The 16,576-nt window shown below is 37.3% G+C and overlaps 1 protein-coding gene across 1 annotated transcript in view; it reads right to left on the bottom strand.

Moving 5' to 3' along the window:
• The window catches only part of itga10 (integrin, alpha 10), a 40,200-nt gene that overhangs the window by 1,032 nt on the left and 22,592 nt on the right, over positions 1-16,576 (bottom strand). The window contains exons 10-30 of the mRNA XM_039680171.2: positions 14,644-14,809; positions 12,140-12,213; positions 11,880-12,024; positions 11,610-11,758; positions 10,061-10,204; positions 9,522-9,725; positions 7,517-7,647; positions 7,191-7,357; positions 6,910-7,052; positions 6,602-6,712; positions 6,386-6,471; positions 6,032-6,176; positions 5,431-5,523; positions 5,246-5,322; positions 4,863-4,952; positions 4,031-4,115; positions 3,826-3,939; positions 3,638-3,745; positions 2,714-2,827; positions 2,464-2,559; positions 135-248 (exon numbers count right to left, since the gene is read on the bottom strand). Of these exons, the coding sequence (XP_039536105.2) occupies positions 135-248; positions 2,464-2,559; positions 2,714-2,827; positions 3,638-3,745; positions 3,826-3,939; positions 4,031-4,115; positions 4,863-4,952; positions 5,246-5,322; positions 5,431-5,523; positions 6,032-6,176; positions 6,386-6,471; positions 6,602-6,712; positions 6,910-7,052; positions 7,191-7,357; positions 7,517-7,647; positions 9,522-9,725; positions 10,061-10,204; positions 11,610-11,758; positions 11,880-12,024; positions 12,140-12,213; positions 14,644-14,809 (2,556 nt within the window). The remainder of the gene's footprint in view (positions 1-134; positions 249-2,463; positions 2,560-2,713; positions 2,828-3,637; positions 3,746-3,825; positions 3,940-4,030; positions 4,116-4,862; positions 4,953-5,245; positions 5,323-5,430; positions 5,524-6,031; positions 6,177-6,385; positions 6,472-6,601; positions 6,713-6,909; positions 7,053-7,190; positions 7,358-7,516; positions 7,648-9,521; positions 9,726-10,060; positions 10,205-11,609; positions 11,759-11,879; positions 12,025-12,139; positions 12,214-14,643; positions 14,810-16,576) is intronic.

Genomic DNA, 16,576 nt, shown 5'->3' with positions numbered 1-16,576 from the left:
CACGTTGGTTAAGACTGCAGAGTGCTAGTATTTAGTATATAGAAAGTGTTACTTCAGTGTTTTGAGTACTAATTCACTTCAGATGTAACCACTCTGCTGTACACATGCTTGTTTAAAGCTGTTGTGTTCTGTACCTTCCAAAGAATGAATACTAAGAGTGCAAGAAGCAACAGTCCTCCAATGATGCTGCCAATCAGGATCCAGAGAGAAATCGGGATCGAACGCCCCTTCAGCACTTTCAAAACTGTCTAAACACACAGAAACAGAGCATGCAAGAGTGTTTACAGGTGCAAGTTAGTGGAGTTTAGGATTTACATTTTTTTTGTCAAGTTGAAAAAACAACTTATACTATAGAAATTACATTAAAGGGTTAGTTCACCCAAAAATGAAAATTAAGTCATTAATTACTCACCCCCATGCTGTACCAACCCCGTAAGACCTTCGTTCGTCTTCGGAACACAAATGAAGATATTTTTGATTAAATTTGAGAGCTGTATAACTACCACATTGGCTCCTAAGGGACTGCCTCTTGACGGCCCAAAAAGTCAATGAAGAAAATGTTTAAATATCCCAAGTGACTACCGTGGCTCAACTATATGTTTATCAAGCGACGCGAATACTTTTTGTGCGAAAAAACAAACAAAAATAACGAGTTTATTCGACTATTTTTTTCTTCCTTGTAGGCCAGAACGAGACTTCCTTATAGATTTCCACGACGCATGCGCGAGATTTGCGATCTGCGTACACAGCTTACACTACTTCAGATCGCAGTTCTCGCGCATGCGTCGTGGAAATCTATAAGGAAGTCTCGTTCTGGCCTACAAGGAAGAAAAAAATAGTCGAATAAACTCGTTATTTTTGTTTGTTTTTTCGCACAAAAAGTATTCGCGTCGCTTGATAAACATATAGTTGAGCCACGGTAGTCACTTGGGATATTTAAACATTTTCTTCATTGACTTTTTGGGCCGTCAAGAGGCAGTCCCTTAGGAGCCAATGTGGTAGTTATACAGCTCTCAAATTTAATCAAAAATATCTTCATTTGTGTTCCGAAGACGAACGAAGGTCTTACGGGGTTGGTACAGCATGGGGGTGAGTAATTAATGACTTAATTTTCATTTTTGGGTGAACTAACCCTTTAATAATGTGCAAACATGATTTTATGTACAGTGGGCTTCTAAAAGGTTAAATAAAGAAAATAAAACCCAGAAATAAAGCTAGTATTCAAAAAAAAAAAAAAATCAGGTCAATATCAAAATTTGTGATCGTGAATTGTTTTAAATTAAATTTTTGACTTTAATTGTCATGCACGCCGTATAATTTGGATTGAAAAAAAGTAAAACAGAAACATTTCACTTTCGGACCCTCTTGATTTCTATGCTTTTGATTATTATAATTTTCTAAAATGTGCAAGCTACTAGATTGATTAAATTAGGGTGACCAAACATCCTGTTTTACCAGGACATTGTCCAGTTTTCATGTCCTGTCCTGACTCCTGGCTGTCCTGGCAGTTTTTATATATATATGAAGAGTTCAGATGCAAAAGCCTCTAAATGCCATTTGAAATTTTCTTCTTTAATGATGATTTTTATCAAACGTGTATATTTAAGTTCAGTAATTTCACTTAAATGACAATGATTACCTATTAATTGTTATTTAAGTGAAATTACTGAACTTAAATATGCAAGTTTGATAAAAATCATCATTAAAGAAGAAAATTTCAAATGGCATTTAGAGGCTTTTGCATCTGAACTCTTCATATACGTATATATATATATATATATATATATATATATATAAAGTGATGAAAATGTCCTGGTTTTCATTATTTTTTATTGGTCCATTAAATTGACCTGTGTTGTGCCTAATTTCGACCCCCGCCAAATTATTGAAAAAGCGGTATATAAATGTATTGAATTGTAATTATGAATTATTATCAGAAGTGGTCAAAAACGTGAATTCACATAAAAAACAACCAACCGCAACTTTCAGATGCACTCAATTGTCACAGAATGTAAATGCACAGTATTGTGGGATATCAAAGGCAGCGAAGAATACTTCCCTTTAAAAAAATATCAGTTGAAGGTTTCTCAAGAGACAGGAAGTGAAGCTAACATTGGATTTGGATGTGCCTTGATGACTTTCTACCTTGAAATGCGACCCCCATTGGCATAATTTTTAAGCTTTCGGACGCAGCCCTAAAATTCAGTCATAGCACATGAAAATATGTGATATTGATTGATCTAATCCTGACAGGAAGCTATTTAAAATCACATTGGTACTACTTTCTTGGGTCACTTAAAAATGACTTATTCTGTGATGTTAAAATTACGTGAACTAATTACGTTTGTTTAACTTAGCTGATTCATTTTGGACAGATGCACATGATTAAATCATGTAAATCCAACACTTTTTTTTCTTTAGTGAATGATTTGTGATGTGTTTATGCCTCGTCAGTTCTCTCACCTCCCTCATGAGGGCAGCATTTCCCATTGTAATCAGATTGGACTCCTGAGCAGACAGCTGGTAAGAGCCCACAATTGTTACTGCTTTAAACTTGGCCTGGCAGGAGCACACAGCAGTTAGAGGTTAGAGACTGACACACAAACAGATCCCAGTGCATATTCTGTGTGTTATGTCTTTCTATTGACCTCTGCAACCATCTGCCAGCATATACTAAAGTGTGTGTGAATACTGTAAGTGTGAGAGATGTCACCTGTCTGAAGAAGTTGTCATGTATTCTCCTGGTGATGCGGATCAAGGCTGTCTCTCCCTTCAGTAGCTGCTTAATGTGACACACAACCTCCACACACCATGAGGAAGTGCAATTCTAAAAATGAAAACATTTTTTTTTTTTTTTTAGGAAACATTTCATGCATCTTCTTATGGGTGGTTACAGCCATTGTACTTTAGATCAGGGGTTTCATTTAGGGTCTGCAAGGAATTAATAGGGGGTCTGTGGAAATGTTTACAGAGAAAGTATAAAAATGCTAAAAGAAATAGTAAAAATAAGATACAAATAAATTAATTAATGAAAAATACCATACTAAAAACATAAAAAATTGAACTTTTTCCAAATAAAATTTAAGAAATATCTATAATATACAATTTTCACAGTGTAAATGGGATTTTTATACAATAAACTACATAGATGCCTTTTAGGATGGGGTCCCTCGCAAAAGGATGATCATATTTGGGGGTCAATCCCCTTCTCATGGCCTTGAGTAATGCCTGTAATCATAACCTAATATAAAATAAAAGTATAACATCTCCAAATTTTGTATTGTGTCTTTCTATTGCAGGCAGCTGCTTTCACCCTCTTAGGTATTTTAAATGGTGGCGTGCTGTTAATTAGTCTATTTAAAAAAAAATAAAAATCTCATATACCAAGAAAGTATACATCCCATGTAAACAAAGTAGCTTGATTAATGATTGTACCATTCCGTGACTGGTGGATATTTCTCCACTGTGTTGAAATAAGACATCCAGTAATCACGTAGGCCGTAGTGAACTCAAACCAACTGAACTCCCTCGTAAAATTCGGTTCTAAATTTTGAAAACTTTGATTGAACTTCAGTTATTTGGTTTTCAATTCCTTTCACAACCATACTGTGTGCGAACATAGTGTCTGCATTCTCACCAATAGTTCAGTTTTCTTCATGTCTTCCGGGTGAAGTGGACGTACATCTCTCTGACTGGACTTCAACTTTGAAAGATCACTGACTACACTGCAGTTCACACCTGAAGCCTACAAATAAAAGCAGACAAAAACATCAAGCACACAAAGGTGTATAAGAGTTACAGAAAGACTTGCAGTGAGACACTAACATTATGAGAGAACGCATCAACCACAGTGGAGAACACTCTGTCTCCTGAAGCCACAGAGGGCAAGTTCACGCTCAGCTCCACATTACTGACGGCGTAACAGCCCAGATTCTGCACCTGATAACAAACATACTCGCATGTAGTCAGATGCTTTCTGGTTTGATTTTAAACAGAGGCTGATGAGCCTATCAGGTTTAGTTTCACCCACCCTGAATTGTGTGAAGAACTCAGGTCCTGTCCCCTCTGACACTGTCCTGGTTGGATGGACCTCATAGCGGTTCAGGTTGGAGTCACTTTAGTGAATCGAGCCGAAATAAAACCACCACATATGAATATTGTACACTGAACATGCATACAGTTTTGAGGTTGTAATTAGGTGTAAAAGGTGAATATATAAAGGAAATAACATGTAGTAGTAATAGTATTATTAATTATTATTTTTGTTATAATAATATAATAAAAGTATTATTATTATTATTATAAATATTATTATTAGAGGTAGTAGTAGTAGTTGTTGTTGTTATTGTAGTGGTATTTAAAAAAAAAAGTTTAACCAAAAATTATAATAACAAAAATAATACCAATATTAGCGATATTTTTTTTAAAAATGTATAATAATAATAATAATAATAAAAATAATACTAATTCTAGCAATAATGTGTAATAATAACACAAAATAATAGTAATACCAGCTATACGTTTTGTTATAATAATAATAATAATAATTAGTAATATAATAATAGTAATAGTAGTAGTGGTAGCTTCATCATAATTTTTTGTTTTAGTATAATAATAGTAATGAAAAAATGCTAAGACTAACAAAACCCTTTTGTTATTAAAATGATGTATTATATTTATTTTATATGATTTATTAGTGTATTTTTCCATAATAATAATATAATAAATAGCCTTTCTTAATTGTCACCAACTAGTGTGAACTTGAATAATCGAATAATAATAAAAACAATAGTAATAACACATATTAGTATAATAATTATAATAATTAATTTTGATATTATTAAAGATGTGTGCTCCTTCACCTTGTGATGAAGAGATCAGGCTCATATTGTACAAAACTCAGTAACTGCACACGGTTGTCCGACAACGTGTCTTCATTCTCCAAACTGTCACTGTGGAAACACACAGATGCACATTCAGTATACATCTTAACATATCAACAGATACCTTTATTTACATCTTTGAATGTGTATTTTCAAATATTGTAAACAGATATTGGTGCACTGTGCGCAGAATGGCACAGAAGTGTCATGCCAAAAAATGTCTTTGATGATTAAGTTGCACACTTGCACACGCTAGATAAAATGCATGGTGATTGGTGACTGTCAAATTATATAACACAAAAAGTGCATGACATCCCTGGATAGTACCATTTGCTAATGGTTTAAGTTATGTGTTTGTGTACCTGGAAGCAACGAGCCACATCTGGACCTTATTGATGAGAGACGTACAACTGAACTCAAATTCCAACATGAAGTTCACCTGAGAAAAACGAGGCAGTTGGGAGAAACACTGGTCAATGAACCAAAACGGCTCAGTGACTGTTGTAATGACTCGTGACGACAAACCTTTCTTCTTCCAGAGGCTTACCTTCGTGTGAGAGCGGAACACTGGGTAACTGACATTACAGGAGTGACTGTTTGAGCTTAGAGCCGTGCATTCAATCTTAAACTGGGCGTCTTCCTACAGAGAGAGAATGAGACAAACATGAGGCAGAAAGAGAAATGAAGAGGCCAGACAAAATGCCGTTTATGATAATATACTGTACTTTTGTATAAATGATATGTATAACTAGACATATTTAGATATGATTACACTACCATTCAAAAGTTTGAGGTAGTTTAATGTTTTTTGAAAGAAGTCTCTTATGCTCACCAAGGCTGCAACTTTTGGATCGAAAATACAGTGAAAACAGTAATAAACAGTAATTGTGCTGCTAAATATTTTTGTAGAAACCATGATCAATGTTTTTTTTTCGAGATTCTTAAATAGAAATCTTTTGTAACATTATAAATGTCTTTATTCTCATCTTTGCTGAATAAAAGTAGGTATTAATTTCTTTCAAACAACTTTCTGATTCCAAAACTATTGAATGTTAATGTATATTTTAATTTGTATACATAATTATGATCTTTTATTAGTAAATGATAAATAAGCTCTTATGTTTTAAGAGGAGAGATCATGTTGGTACCCGTATACTCAGGCTGCTGAAATGCAGGTTTTTGGAGTAATGAAGAAGAGTGAGACTAGTGTTATAAGCATTTTCCAGTCGGTTTTGGAGCTGCACTTCTACTGCAAGCCGACGCCGGGGACTGCGTATAACATACGGTTGTTGCCTACAAGAACAGATAAGAGCAACATTGAAGTTACATGCTATTTCAATTGCCGTTTCAGGTTTAGTAGTCAGCTACTCTAAACTTTTTGGAATAAATACTATAGGAACTATTGAACTAACTAGTTCTGTAAGTGTGTACTGTAGTCACAGTAGTTGTGAATCCCATCACTTTAGTTGTGCTTATCATCAGGAGGACAATTTCTCTGTTACCTTGTTCCGGAAATGTCCATATGGGCCTGTAAAACCAGATCAGTTACACATACATCATCCTCCCCACAGTCTTTGAAGAATGCAATCTAAAAAGATCCAAAAATGTCGGTTAAAAAACAGCTGTATGAAGGGGAAAACCGTAATCCACCCTGTACATGCAACATTCATTTATATTCCAATTTTCAAAAAGGAATAGTGCTTTTTATTAGCACTCACAGACTTCTTGAATGTTGTTGGCCAGCCTTCGTCCAATACCGGGCCGCTCTCCGTGTCATTGATTTTGAAGCGCAACGTGAAGCTGATTGGTCGGATGTAATCAGCTGTATCCTAAATGTACAAAGGAAGTGTTACAGAGAGAGAAAAACAATTTTCCTTCAAAACAATCAGTAAGTAGTCATGTAATGAGAAGGATAATGCACAGAGAGCCAACCATTAGAGCAAAACAACTCCCTTTTTGCGATATCGACCAGCTAATTGGGCATTATCCTTTGCTTTATTGATTTTTGAAAGACATTTGTACTTACAAAGACATGAAATGGTAGTGTGTAGCACATGGTCTGCCCCACACGAACACTGACGCCCATTAGGGTCTGCCGCTGGGAGTTGTAGTCGAATAGAGCACGAGCCGATATCTTTCTGTCATCCAGCATGGCCCCCATCTGCATATCTATACAAATAAGCAGATGTGGAACATTAGGATGTGTATCAGAGTTGCTATTAATAGAGCTGCCGTACATAAGCGGAATTTAGTACAGCAAAGAAAGAGTTCAATGAAAAAGAAAAAGGTTACAACAAGACACTTTACCAAAATATGTGCCATAAGAGCCAGGAGAACGAGACAGGGCCAAGAAGCAAACCGTGGCGTTAAGGCATGCAGAGTCTCGGCCAGCCTTGTGGCAGTTCTTCTGGATCACGTTTATGGAGTGTGGCTGGAAGGATAGGCTGACGTTGATCTGCACTATACTGCGTGACCTGTAGAGTACAGACAGAGGTCAGGAGGCAAGCACGGTCATATTCAGACCTGACTTTACTACAGTTTGACACAATTTAATATGACAAATTGTTGACTTGAATGACAGCAGCATTTAGATGATGCATAAAAACACAAGATTGTAATGAGGCATAGAGTACTTCAGCAAGACTGCAGAGCCCTGTGCTCCCACAGCAAGATCCAGTAACTCATCCCCATCCAGATCCAGCAGAGCACTCAAGCTACGGCCAAAATACTGCAGCCCTGCAGTGAGAGAGGATCCTGGGATACGCTACAGAGAGAAAAAGAGAGATTTATTTGCGTGTGAAGTAATATGGGGTCTAAAAGTCTAAGACCACTAATAAAAGTGGTCACTAGAGTAACACTACCATTCAAAAAAATGAATGGTATTTATAATGACATTTATAAGGTTAAAAAAGATTTAAATGTTCTTTTGAACTCTTTTGAGCATAGTCTGGGGGTTGCCTTTTTCTCCTCACCTCTCCTCATGTCATGCTGTATTTTCCTCAATTCCCTGTCTTCCTGTCCTGTCTAGCCCCTTGTCATTCCGTATATATGTTTGTATGGACAGGTTGATGGCCAATTTCACTGGTACTTGTGACTATGTGACAATAAAGAGTTACTACTACTACTACTACTACTACTACTACTGCTAAGGATGTACGCTGGCAATATGTAGATATGTTACTTGCTGAGGAGCTCAGGGAACGAGGGTTACATCCGTAACCAAGACGTATCCTTTCGTGGTCACTTTGCTGTACAGCGCTTGCAGGTTCACCACCTAATCTCGAAAGGGAGTGGTGGGAACCTTGGGCACATATCCAGGATCATGTGAGAATAGGCTGGCCCGAATTTCAGGCAAGCTTCGTCAATGGAAAATACGTGCAGGTCCCCTACCCTCTTAATGGAGGCCAATGCAACCTTAAGTCTTAACTGACAGGAACTTAAGCTCCACTAATTGCAGAGGCTCAAAGGGAGCACTCTTCAGGGCAGTTAGAACCACTGAGAGGTCCCAAGACTGAATGAGGATTCAGTCTCCTCGCTCCTCTCAGTAACCTGATGATCAGGTCGTGCTTCCCCAAAGACTTACCCTCAACTGCATTGTGATGTGCGGCGATAGCGGTAGCATAGACTTTAAGGGTGGAGGGAGACAGCCTTTGCTGTCATCTTGCAGGGAGGAAAGGACAACACTGATCTGGCATTTTCTGGGGTCTTCTCAGCGAGAAAAGCACCAGTTGATGAAGAGGTTCCACTCCAACGCATAGGCATGTCTCGTGGACAATGCTCAAACGGAAGTGATGGTAGCCACCACCTCTGGTGGTAGGGTACTCAAACCTGCCTTGTCCTGTCAAGAAGCTACACGTGGAGGTTCCAAAGATTGGGATGAGGGTTCCATAGGATGCCCTGTCTCTGAGAAAGGGTCCTTCCTCAGAGGAATTGGCAAGGGAGGTGCTGTCGCAAGGAGTACAAGATTGAAGAAGCAGGTCCGGCTGAGCTAATGAGGCGCAACCAACATGGTCTTGCACACCAGGTAGGACGAGGTAAAGTACATCGTACTTTACCTCGTACGATGGTACGAGGTACAGTACATCGACATAAAGTACATCGCGTACTGTATGTGCAAGAAGGCTCATTGTGGGAAATGCATACTTGCGGAGGCCCCGCAGCTAATTGTGTACCAGTGCGTCCGTCCCGAGTGTGCCCTCAGTCAAAACCCGATTTTGACGTAATTCGAAGTACTGTCAGGATTTACTTTGCGTTGAAAAGGCGTGGAAAGTTTACTTTATTTCAATGAATTACGCAAGGTGATTTACGAAGGTTTGCACTCGTCAATGTACTGATGTTTGCGCCATTATTTCCCGCCCAAAAAAAGCATGTCTTAAACCAGACGCTACCAGGTGGATTGCTTTGGTTATTATGGAAATGATCTTTAATTTGCGCGTCATCAGTAGATCACGCACATAACTTTCCACTCCCATCTGTGCTTTTTTGGAATTTGCGCCTTCATACTAATTTACCCTGTTTAGTAAATCTGGCCCTAAAACTTTGTTTATTTAGGAGGAAAAAATATTTCCAGATTACCTGGTCTCATGGGACTTGTGGACTTGGGATTTGGCTGTACAAATGAAATAATGATATATTTACTTGTTTGTACTGTGGTATGATGTAGTATTCGTCGCCATGGTAGATGTAAAGAGCTCCCTGGTGGTCATCCTCTAGCGGAGCTCCCACGAGCAGGTCAGAGTATCCATCATGGTTTAAGTCAGTGGCTACGGCCATAGCATAACCAAAGCGTGCATCCTGTGCCTTCTGCTGAGAACGCAGCGTACCATTAGGTGCAAAACCATCCTGGTAGAGAGAGACAGTGAGAGTTACAGATATAGCATTCAAACTAGACAATCACTTTATTTATACATTTATAACCAAAATGGTATAAGTTAAAGACTAAAAAGAGGAATAAGTTGTTTAGCATGAAGAGGATTTGCCCAGGTGAACATCTGTCATGATCCCAGCCTGTGTTCCCCTGTCTTGATTAAGTTATTTCCTGTTCCCCGCCATGCTGTTTAGTCCACACAAGACCAGGGGAACACAGGCTGGGATAATGACAATACCCTTGGTATTGAATCTTTCTCTCTGCATGTCTCTCACATTCACATAAACAGTACTACCACTGTGGTTCTCACCCCATCCAGACAGTAGACATAGACTTTGCCTGTTTCTTTGTTTCCTGCTCCAAGGAACATGGGAGCAGCTATAAGCAGGATATCTGTTATTCCGTCCTGATCCACATCCACCACGCACACCTCACTGCCAAAATATGAGCCAATCTTGACAGAGAGAGAAAGATGTTAGGAAATCTGAAGATTTCCACACGTCTTGAATCTGTTTTCATTAGAGATAAACTGTTATTAAAACTCTGGTGGATATTATAAGTCAATAATTATTTTGATGTTATGGCTGATAACTGATAAATGACATACATTGAAATATATACATTGTTTAGTTTGGGGTGAGTGCATACTTTTATTCAGCAAGGATGTATTAATTGAAATATCTAAAGTCTGAACCGTAAAGACATTTAGAATGTTACAAAAGATTTCTATTACAAATAAATGTTGTTCTTTTGAACATTCCATAATTCATCAAAGAATCCTGAAAACATGTATTTTAACATAACAGTTTACACAAAAATATACGTATTGTTTTCAACACTTATAAAAATTTGAAATATTTACTGAGCAGCATATCAGAATGATTTCCAAAGGATCATGTGACACTGAAGACTGGAGTAATGATGCTGAAAATGTAACTTTGCCATCACAGCAATAAATGACATTTTAAATAGAATAGAATATTTCAATATATACAAATAAAATAAAATGAATGATACTTCAAATTGTAATATTTCAGCATTATAAATTAAATTTCCTTTTAAAATTCCTTTTGAGATCTGATTCCTTTTTGGTTATCTACATTAAAAAAAAAAGAGTAAATATGCATGCACACTTAAAAAACAATACTGTCTGGTAGATAATCCCAATATAGTTAGATATTAACCCATATATTATAAATCCCTAATATTCATAATTTTTCATTGACCTTATACTCATTTGGAATAAAAACAAAACAAAATTCTTGTTTCGCTAAATTAATCATTTAAACTCATATGTGGACCCATTTGAATGATACAGCGAAAATAACTGACTCAACAACAACAAATCTTTCAGAAATCAAAGTTTGGAAGCAAGTTTTACTTTACTCTACAAAACCAATAGCAGTATGTGACCGATGAAATATTTTAGACAAATGTATATTTATTATAGAAATGTTTAAGATTTAATTAATTTCTATGACTTTTCCAGGCCTAGAAACCCTAATTTCACTGATTCATCCTGGTTATCCATGACTATGAGAACCCTGACTCTGGATTTTGTTCTGAAAAACACTTTGATTTTAGGATTGGTCTGAGAAAATGAAACCCGTTTGCTTTTGTTTAATATAAAAATAAATTCCTTAATTGTGAGAGAGCAGGAATGTGGTGTAAAAGAAGAAGGACAGAGAGAGAAAAAGCAATAAAAGAGCAACTAAGACAAGAAGGATATTGCAAAACTCAAAGAATTGGACTTCACACAAGGGTGAATAAAGATCTATTCTGTGCTGTACCAAAGACAAGTCTGTCAAGGGGGAGGGTGTCAGTGTAAATAAATAGAGAGATAAAGGAGAGATCGCTACCTGTTCTCCATTTAAGGCCTGTGTGATTATGACATCGCCTTCAGGGGTGAGGTCAAACAAGATGACCTTTCCTTTGTGCTTGAATCTGGGCGCACCAGCAACATACAACCTCGTCCAGTCACCTACAACCACCGATGACACAGTGTAACCTGCAACAGATGTACACACAGAGAATCTGACTATCACTGAATATGAATTAATTGCTGCAAATAAGGTAACAACTCGAAGGATTGATTATTTGGTGGTTGTTTTTATGAAGTGAAACATTACCTAGGTAGGCTGCATGGTTCTTCAGCTCCAGTGGGAACTCTTTCTCGAAGGCCTCCCGTGAGGGCCTAATCTGCCCTTCTTTGCTCTTCTTCAGGACGCCTCCTTCCCAGTCATATGCTCCCACCATGCCAAACAAGATACCATCCTACAGACCAAAATTATATAGCACATTATAGCATGATTGTATGTTCTATACTCAGTTTGTCATTTCAAATATTTAGGCTTAAGTACACGTGGACATAAAGCTAATTTAGACTCACATCCAAAATGTGTGTCGAAAAACCAATCTGAGACATCTCCATGAGAAAGGCACTTTCATTGTATCCCAGGGTCCCTGTAACAGCACAACACGTTATCATTGAATTACACACTGTAAATTCATAGGAAGCGTTAAATTGTTTAAAAGTGACAGTAAAGACAGTTATATTGTTACAAAAGTTTTCTTTCAAATAAATGCTGTTGTTTTGAACTTTATATTCATTAAAGAATGTTGTAAAATGTATCAGTTTCCACAAAAATATTAAGCAGCAAAACTGTTTTCAACATTGATAAAAATCAGAAATGTTTCTTGAGCAGCAAGTCGGCATATTATGATTTCTGAAGGATCATGTGACACTGAAATTTACCTGGCAGCTTTTTCATCACAAGAATAAATTGCATTTGAAATTCTATTAAAACAGAAACTAGTTATTTTAATTTTGTAATCTATTTCACATTATTACTGTTTTTATGGTATTTTTCATTAAATAAATGCAGCTTGGTGAGTATAAAGGCCGAGACACATCAAGTCGATGGTCGGCCTTTGGGCAATGTCGGACCGTTTTTCGAGCATCAGTCAGCTTAGTTTTTTTTTTTTCTTCGGTGTGTTCTGCACCGTTTGCTCTAGTCAGACACAGTCAAGGTTTTTTTTTGGGTCGATTCAGCATGTTAAATCAGCGCCGGGCCGTTGGTGAGAGAGCAGTGTGATTGGCTGTTCAGCTTAGAATGAGTCAGTGCATAAGAATAAAAGAAAAAGTGTTATAATTTTACGGCATTTTACCTGAGCATTCGAATGCACACATATTTTCTTAATAACATGAGCCGACTGGAAAGAAGAAAGTGATAACCGTGATCGATATTAACAATGGTAAGCAAGTGCTGGTTTGTTTCTGATTTGTATATCGGCAGTCGTAGTTTTGGATTCCCTTTTTGAATAAAAAAAAAATAGACTATTGATACCTGCTGTTTCCGAAGAACGCATGTGCTAGGTGACAGTGGCCTTTAGGTCTTTTGGTTTGTTCAAGTGCGCTTTATAGCCGAGACAAGAGGCGACAACACAGTCGGCTTGGTGTGTCCCGGGCTTAAGAGTCTTTTTTCAAAAACATTACAAAAAATCTGTAATAGTGCAGAAATCTGTTGAACTGGACAAAAAAAGGCCAAGAAAATAGTACACTAGGAAACTTGTCTTAAAAATGTCTTAAACAGCTGAAGTTTGCCAAGGTAAACAATACAGGATGGCATTACAAGATATTTGAATGCAGAATATAGGCCTACTTGCAATGTGAATTCTAGTTAGTGCATTGCCTTGGCTAATCATATTTCTTCCTGTTCATCTGTGGATGCACAGCTGTGCCAACTTTAAGGTCATTCATCTCCTCCCTTCCACCCTTCCTGCATGGCTTTCCTCAGAATCTAGATGGCACAAGCATCACACCCTGTTATTATAGAAATTATTTTTTTATGAAAAGACATCTTGTCCTGTCTTTTCCACTATTTTTTTGTGATGTCTATGTCACCTATTACATTAAATTTTTTTTGGTAAAATATCTTGCAGTATATTCTTTCATATAATACAAGGTTCATAAGGCACTTCTCTTTATGTCTAAATTAGTGACTAAAAAACTGGACCATGCTAAATATCAGTTCTATCAGATGTTATACAATAGCCCCAAAAGCTTTTGGGGACTTCGAACACACGCAAAATGTATGAATTAAATAAATGCCGCTTGTCAAGTGTGGTAAAAGTGTCTAAATATGTTGAAAAAACAACAACATCAACATCCTTAATGAAAAGGAAATTGTCTCAGTTACATCCAGTAACCCTCGTTCCCTGAGGAGGAAACCAACCAATAGGAATCTCGCTAAAGAGGTCAATCAACTTCGAGTGAAAATAACAAGCCAATGGACATTGGCATGCAATCATTTGTATCAGCTGTGATTTCAGAACTAAGGCTTATTCTTCCCGATATACGTTCATTAAAGGTGAGAAGGTGGAGTGTGTGGAAAGTTATAAATATTTAGGGACTATTATTTACAATAAACTGCGTTTTAATGTGAATACCAAAAAGAAGTCTGTCAGTTTTATTCAACAGTTATGCTCTTAGATAGTGACCTTTTTTACACTGCTCTTGCTATAGAACTATCAAAGATGATGAACAATTTATACAAAATTCATAATACATAAATAATAAACATAAGCAATGGCGGGTTAGTGAATGGTGACATGAGAAGTAGAAAAGATCACAGCTGGATCAAAAACATCCCGCCGGATAGCCTGAATCCCTTTCCGTCGAACTTCATCAACGGGGAACTGAGGGAAGGAATGAAAACGATAGATATGGCTGCTTTTGGGAATAACAAAAAAAAGATCGGTACGCAACAACTCTTTCTAGTTGCTTGCGCTATTTGCTATGACCGGAGCGGAAGAAGATTACTACGACAATTGTGTATTTCCGGTCACAAATACGGAAGTTGTGAGAAAGGTCCATTGAGAATGTCTTCTTACCTTCTAGACTAAAAATGCGATCTCCCAATGCATCTACAATGTCATTTAGAGCAGCTTCATCCGTCACATTGAAGAAGTATTTCTCATCTGGGTCACTGGCAATGTACTTAATCTCATTGATAAAGGTCTCTGGATCCTGCTGTCTGCGAATGTAGTGACCTAACACCTGTGGAAGAGAGAGACTCACTCATTTATTGACAATTAATCAGAAATATTAATTCCTCAGAGTCATGTTTGAGACAAGTCACATAGTAAAGGGAGAGGAATAACAACAGAGATTTTCTCATACGGAAAGCCAACACCTCCCCCACACCTTTGGGGCGAAAGCAGATGATCTGATAGATCGATTAATGAAGGGATATAGGACTCAGAGGAAACTCATCCTAGAAACAAAACACCTACGCAGAGGAAACAGAGAGAATATCACTCACACTCACTGGCAGAACACAAGCCTTGAAAACCATTGGTGCCAGATCATGAGTTCACTCTCCATTGACATGTACTTATATCTTTCCCAACAAGACCATTGGTTGGATATGCTGACTTGATAAGCTCAACTTATCAATATGAGTCATGTATTGGTCATCATCTTTGAAATTTACGAAGGTCTGGAACTATTGGGATACTGAAGGATAATTATCTCACAGTATTACTTTTCCTCACCGTGTGACTTTATATCTTAGAGTATGATTTTATACCTCACAATTAGTGTGACTTTCTCACAGTATGATTTTATATCTGAGTGTAAGTTTAGATCGAAAAATTGTGACTAATTGAATCTAAAAAAGGTAGAAATTAACGTAAAAAATATTTTTGTCAGAATACACAGCTATATGTAAATGGCCGTCAAAAAGAGAAGGATGCTTTTTATCCACACATTGGTGCAGTTACAACATCTACCAGCAGCAAGGGCGAATTGGTCCATATACCCAGCCAAACCCTGACCCCTTGCATGTGACTAGTGTTCATACTATCAAGAGATGATGGCTCAGCACCCTGGACAGAGATCTGAGGATTTCTTATTTGGGTCTCATCTGAGGCTGGGCTGCGTTCATGCTCTCAAAAACAATCAGAAACTTTCTAAGCATGTTCCCAGTCCCAACTAGTACTTGGTTAACAGTATTTGAATTAATAATCAATAATTCAGCAATCAAACCTTTAATTTTAAATGCATTTTTAGTCCTAATTTGCTTTATTTTGCAGTGGTAATTGTCGCATTCCTAGTACCTTGTTCTGAACTTCCACCCACTTTCCCACCCACCATTCTCACATTCCCAGCATCTCTATCCTGTAATGTCTAAAACATATCCTGGCCACACGACTGATACAGTGAGGTTGTTTCTCTACTCTCCCACGAGTGCTTTACTTTTCCATCCGTTCCCTAGTTCTAAAAGGGAAAGAGAGAACATAAAACACATCAAAACATGAAAGATATGCATTGGCTGGCGGAGCATTAAAACCAGCTGTCATAATTTTATTCCACTGTTCCCCTGAGGAGATGCAAAAAGACATATTACCCAGATGACTCTGCAAGTCCGGACATTATTCTGGCACTGTTTGTGTAAGAGAGGAAAACATGGGCTCATTCAGGAGCACGTTTACATGCTCTCCTCCATTCCAATGAGTACAAGTACAGTACGAGAAATGTTGAATCGTTCAGGGGTATTTAAAATTGAAAACTTTGAGATAGTCTGACATTTATTATGGATTTTAATTCTTTGGACTCTGTTAAGTGGTTTAGCTGCACTGTATATCCAATGGGTTTATATAAAATTTTGTTAGAGATCATACTGAGGAACGATCACCATTCTTTTTGATTATCTACTATCAATGACTGTGGCTTATGGGTAAAACAAAAAGCAAAACAGCACTACTCAACTACCTGCACTGCTAAATGGACAATGTTAGAAGGCTTACTAAATATTATTATATT

The sequence above is a fragment of the Pimephales promelas genome, chromosome 12, assembly GCF_988280905.1.
Source record: "Pimephales promelas chromosome 12, fPimPro1.hap1.1, whole genome shotgun sequence".
In the NCBI taxonomy this organism is placed as follows: domain Eukaryota; kingdom Metazoa; phylum Chordata; class Actinopteri; order Cypriniformes; family Leuciscidae; genus Pimephales; species Pimephales promelas.
Note: the sequence above shows the minus strand (reverse complement) of the source record. Positions and strands in the feature narration are given on the sequence as shown.